Here is a 6,000-nt window from a genome sequence, read left to right as displayed (position 1 = left end):
GCAGGCATCATCTCAAAGCGTGAACCAACAACCAGAGGTTTTTCCTGGCTTGTGGATAAAGCAAGAGCCTTAGAGGCGCCCAATAATGCAGACTGGGCTACCCAAAGCTAATGCTGGAGCCGAAGCTCAAACCCAGGAACCCAGCCTCCACTTCTTGTGGGCCCCCATCATAGCTGGGCTTGTGGAAGAGCAGTGCCCCGCCCCCCGCCCCCTCTCAGCTCTCTGGGTGCCCTGGGGGTGTGAAACACCGGCAAGGAGGAGATGAGGGCAGAGCACCCTTTTGTGGCTCCATTAGGAACGTGGGGGCACACTGGCTGTTGAGTATGGGCACTGCCTTCTGTGGATTTTCCTGCTTGCCCCCACCCCCCTTCAGCTGTGAGACCGGAGGCAGGAAGGGTGGGTCGTGGGGCTGGGATGGGTGGGCTGAGAGGCCCAGAGTGGGGCAGTGGAGGAAGGCAGAATTGATGTCTTGGTTAATGTGGCCTGTGGCTCATAGATGGGCCCTTGGGTGTGTGTGAACGAATGCCCCAAAGAGTGCATTCTTCGGGAGAGGGGAGCAGACAGGAGCCGGGATAGGACCTCGGACTTCACTTCTCCGAGACCCTAAACCCCGGGAGAGAGTCGTTCCCACCCCTAATTCCTTGAAGACGGAACTGTAACATATATGTGCTCAGTCGCTAAGTCCTGTCGGACGCTTTGGGGCCTCATGGACTGTAGCCCACCGGTTCCTCTGTCCTTGGAATTCTCCAGGCAAGAATACTGGAGCAAGTTGCCATTTCTTTCTCTAGAGAATCTTCCTGATCCAGGGATGGAACCCCCATCTCCTGCACTGCAGGGAGAGTCTTTACCACTCATTCACCTGGGAAGCCCCAACTGTAACATAAGTGCAAAAAAAGTCCAATTAAGATCTGGTTTCAGACCATATAGCCATTCTTGCCGTACCCTTTTTATTTTCATTTCTTCGTATCCCTGAATTGAAGGGTCCAGAACACAGGCTCAGACAGCTTCAGAGTAGTAGAGAAGACCTGAGCAGTGGCCCACTATCAAGCTGTGATAATCTCTGTGCTCCGGTTTTAAATTGGATGAGTTAACTCCTTCCCGGTGGGGTAAAGCCAGGTCCTTGGTTAGGGCTGAAAAACTGTTTTTGGTAATTTGACCTCAGGATTGTGGTTCTTGAGCTGGCCCTAAATTGCTGCGAACTCCTCTTCTTCTGCCTCCTCCCAGTTTTTTCAAGGAATGAGGTTGGGTTTTAGGCTTTCTTGAAATCGCCCCGTCCCTAGCAGCCCTGAGGCTCGAACTACCTGATTTCTTGACCTCGGAACCGGCTCCCAGGCACCCTGGCTCCGCCCCTGCGCGCCGCCCGGGCGCCGCTGGAGCGCGGAGCGCGGATCACGCGGGCTGGAGCCGCTCTGAGCATGCTCAGAGGCGGGGCCGGAGGGCACCCGCTGCCGTGGAGTCCGGCCCGAGCGCAGGGGCGGGGGCCGGGGAAGGGGGCGGGAGCCGCGGGCAGCGTCTCGGGAGTCGCGGGCTGCGGCGGGCGCACGCGGGCCGGGCCGGGATGAGCGATGGCCTCGGTCAAGGTGGCCGTGAGGGTCCGGCCCATGAATCGCAGGTGAGTACAGGGGTTGGGGCGCAGGTGGCTCCCGCGCGCTTCCTCACCCGGAGGGAGCTGGTGTCCAGCTCCCCTCCAGAGCCGTCCTGGACTTGGGGTCCAGAGCTGTCCCAGGCACCCCGGGCCCGGTGATGGCCTCTGGGGGCCTGGGGCAACTTGAAGCTTTGCTCTCGCTTTTACACTGCTTCGGAGGACACTCGGGGGGTAAAGAGTTTACGGCGCCATGAAGATTCCTGTCAACTCTTCCCGGTCCCGAGAATTTGAGGAAGTTTGCACCCTCCCCCTTTAAAAAGCATCAAGGGATCACTTTCCTGAAGGTGTAAATTCACGAGCGTGGTTACGGGGCACCAGAGCAGTGAGGCAAAGTCCCCTCAATTGTGCCAACTGAGAAGTTCTCTCACTATCATCGGTGTAACTTTTTAATTTCTTAATAAGAGATGATTATGATTCACCGAACGTGAACCTTGACTTCTTCTGATCAGTAGTTTCGCCATCCTTAACTTCAGCTTAAAGAGTGGATGGGAAAACTTTAATAAGTTTTGCTTCCTGGGAGAAGAAATTCAAGGACACTTAAGTACACGTGTTTGAAATATGCCGATGTTAATAGGGAGGTGGTTATAATTTAATCTTGAATGTTTCCACTAAGTGATGCTTTTCAGAATGATTTGACTCTACATTCTCTGAAGAATAATCTGTTCTTCCTTTTCAGTGACTATAATCACTGGCTTTAGAACAGTTACTTTTTAAATTGGTTTAACTTTAAAGAATAAAGTGGATCCAAATGGGATATGTCCTTCCCAGTTGATAGGAGCAGTTCACACAAGGCCATTTGTTTTTATTGGCTTCTCAAGCAAGTTGAGCATTTAACTTGCCATATGGCCTTTGCTACTTTTCTTGTGTTGACTTTGGAGGTCATTGTTTGTTAGTTCTGACAGCTGATTGAGGCATCAGAGGATTATAAAATCAAGAGATTGCTGGAACCTTCTTTAATTCACCTGAATATGTTTTTCTTTTGGCAGATAGGGAGTCGTTCTTCTGATCTGTAGCTATTGGAAACCCGTGCTTTTGTGATTTTTAAGTTATTTCTCAAGCTTTTTAGGGAAGAAGTTTGACTTTTTGGTAAGTCAGATATATACATTTCTATGTATATTCAGTCCTACAAAACAAATGGACCCCATTTAGATGTTTTTAAAAGATTGTTCTTTATTTTGGATTTACATGTACAACATATGAAAGTTCTTTTCCTTCTTTGAACTAAAGAAACTTTGGAGCACATGCTACAAGATTGTATTGAGTAACTAGAAAGCATTTATTTAGCGCCTGCCAATGCTAGAGACCTGTGTTTGATCCCTGGGTCAGGAAGATACCTTGGAGAAGGAAATGGCAACCCACTCTGGTATTCTTGTCTGGGGAATCCCATGGACAGAGGAGCCTGGTGGGCTACAGTTCATGGGGTCAAAGAGTCGGACACGACTGAGCGATTGAGCACGAGGAGGCAGAAGTCTGGCTACAGGTGGGGATGGGAAGGCTGGAAAGACCCACGGAGACAGTTTGCTGGCATAATTGACAGGAGTTGGCAGTTCATTGGGTGGGAAGTTGGGGAGAGGGGAAGAATAGTCACTAACTGAGGTTTGATGCTTAAGAAGGTGGGAGAGGTTTGGGGAAGGTGTGTTCTCTTGGGTTTGTGAGTTTCAGGAGATGCAGTAAATGTCAAATACAAGCACAGTGTCCCACTAGAATGAGTGCTCCCCCAAGTGTTGACGAGATTCACTGTCTGAAGTGTCCGAAGGACATCCATTTCTTTGCTGTTGTTGAGAAGACTGGAAGAAAACACAAGTCTCAGGTGATCTGAGGATTGGCATTTGGAAATTTTTAGCACATGGATGACAGTTTAAGAATGTTACAGTGAGGTGGAGATTTCTCAGGAGGAGAAAATTTTTTTTTTTTTTAAACATTTTGTTTATCTATTTATTTGGCTGTGCTGGGTCTTAGTTTTGGCATGTAGGATCTAGTTTGCGGGATCTAGTATCCTGATACGCTGACCCAGAGATCAGACCAAGGCCCCCTGCATTGGGAGCGTGGAATCCTAGCCACTGGACCACCAGGGAAATTCCTAGAAACCTTATTTTTCTGTATAAAGCACAGATATACAGTAGATTAAAAAAAAAGACTGTTTACCATCAGAAGAAGAGGGAATCAGGCTGGGCGCTGGGATATGCTTCTCAGCAGGTTTCCAGGGAGATGATTGGCCTGCAGGCGTGGAGGAGAACCAGCACAGCACATGGTTGTGAAGGGAAGGGAGAAGGCGCCCGGAAGAGGCGGTGGTTGCTGGTGTCTGGTGTTGCCAAGATGGTGCTCTGCTGTTGCCAGTACGTCTTTGGTCTTGGAGACGAGTGTTGATAACCTTCCAAAGAGCAATTTCAAGGAGAGAAAATGTTCTGGAAGTTGGCAGTGAAGTGGAAAGAGGTATACTAATGGCCAACCAGAAATGCTTGGCTTAACTCATAAGGAAAGAGTTGCAGGTTATAATATTTGTAAGAAACCATTTTTCACTGATGAGATTGGTGATTAGCTGAACTTTGAGTGTTGGTGATGGGATCATAAAGGGTCAACACCTTTGAAACTTCCATGTTGGGAAATTTGACAGTAGCTGTCAAGATATGAAATTTATAAACTCTTTGGTTGAGAAATTTCATTTCTAAGATTTTATTTTATAGATTGTATTCCTATCTACCAAGATGTATGTATAAGGATACTTCTGCATCATTCTTTGTATAACAACAACAAAAACATCATAAATGACCTAAATGTACAGTAATGGGGGAATTTTAAAATTGTGGCCAAGTCATTTGGCAGAGTACAATTTAATACTTACAAAAGACTCTTAGGATCTTTGTCTTAAAAAGAGTTCCAAGATAGAGAATTAGATAAGAAAAGCAAGGTTCTCACAGATGCATACACTGTTGTAGAGTTGTGTGAATGTTAAAAATGTTAAAAATGCACACACACGGCCGTATCTGTGTAGAGTGATTCACAAGAAGCCTGACAGCTAACTCCGCGGAGGAGGGCTGATGAAGAGTGTATTAGGCCAGGATAGAAGACTGTTTGAGTTTTTACTTTGCTCTTGGTAGTTTTATAATTAATAATTCAAAACTTGTTTATGTAATTTTAAAGAGTTATCCAAGAAGTCATTAGCGCCACAGAAAGAATTTTTAGCTCGTTGTTCAGGAGGTTTGAAGGAAGTTGTTAAATGAATTTTCCCCCAGTTTGATTGAGATGTGTTGACATATTTGTAAGTGTCAGATATACGGCCTAATAACTTGACTTGTATACGTTGTGAAATAATTACCACAATAAGGTTAGTTAACATCCATCATCTCATATTGTTCCAAAAAAAAGAAAAAAATGTTTTTCCCCTTGTGATGAAAACTCTTAGGATTTACTCTCAAAACAGCTTTTAAATACTTTCCAGAGGTATTAACTATGGTCATCATGTTGTACATTATATCCCCAGGATTTATTTATCTTATAACTGAAAGTTTGTGACTTTGGACGCCCATCATCCAGTCCCCCTGTTCCCTATCCCTTGCCTCTGGAAACTACAAATCGAATTCCTTTGACCTAGTTGTTGCTGGTTTTTTTTTTTTTGATTCCACGTGTAAGGGCCATCTATACAGTAGTTCTCTTTCTCTGACTGTTTTCACTTGGCATAATGCCCTCAAGATTCATCTATGTTGTTACAGATAGCAGGATCTCCTTCTTTTTCATGGCTGGGTGATACTCACATATTCATATTTATGTGTGTTTGTCGGTCACGTCTTCTTTATCCATTCGTCTGTTGATGGACCCTTAAGTTGTTCCCTGTCTTGGCTTTTGCAAATAAGGGTGCAAGCCCTGAAGGCAGGCAAACAGGAAGCAGCCAGTAGGAAGGAGAGGCCTGGGGTGATAGGGCGGTTGGGTTGCATCCTGTTGAAGGATGGGGCAAGGGGGTGAGATACTGACTCTAAGCCGGGAGCCTGTGTGGTCACCAGTCCTCTGAAGAGGCACCCACTGCTTGATTAAGGATGAAATGTGACGCGTTCTTTTTACTAATTATCCAGGAGGAGGAAACTTCTTCCTCTCCCTCTTGGTGAGTTCTTAGTGGCTGGTCTAATAATGAAATTGACAGAAGGTTAACAGGCGGAAAAGAAACAAACTTGTAAAGAATTGACAGAGGTCAAAGAACCTTAGGTTTTGTGTGCCCAATTAGTGAGGAGTCTAAACAGGGTTTGAGCTTGGGGTGGTTGTTTCGTTACTAAGTGGCATCTGGCTCTTCGTGACCCCATGGATTGTAGCTCACCAGGGCCCTTTGTGGAGAATCCCAGGGACGGGGGAGCCTGGTGGGTGGG

At 46.5% G+C, this 6,000-nt stretch overlaps 1 protein-coding gene across 5 annotated transcripts in view; it reads left to right on the top strand.

Annotated features, from left to right (window-relative positions):
* The first annotated feature begins 1,468 nt into the window (after nucleotides 1-1,468).
* The window catches only part of KIF16B (kinesin family member 16B), a 307,508-nt gene continuing 302,976 nt past the window's right edge, over nucleotides 1,469-6,000 (top strand). For all 5 annotated transcript variants that reach the window (XM_070800719.1, XM_070800718.1, XM_070800715.1 and 2 more), the window contains exon 1: nucleotides 1,469-1,612. In XM_070800719.1, the coding sequence (XP_070656820.1) occupies nucleotides 1,566-1,612 (47 nt within the window). In that variant the 5' untranslated portion in view covers nucleotides 1,469-1,565. The remainder of the gene's footprint in view (nucleotides 1,613-6,000) is intronic.

Source organism: Bos indicus, chromosome 13 (assembly GCF_029378745.1).
Source record: "Bos indicus isolate NIAB-ARS_2022 breed Sahiwal x Tharparkar chromosome 13, NIAB-ARS_B.indTharparkar_mat_pri_1.0, whole genome shotgun sequence".
Lineage (NCBI taxonomy): Eukaryota > Metazoa > Chordata > Mammalia > Artiodactyla > Bovidae > Bos > Bos indicus.
Note: the sequence above shows the minus strand (reverse complement) of the source record. Positions and strands in the feature narration are given on the sequence as shown.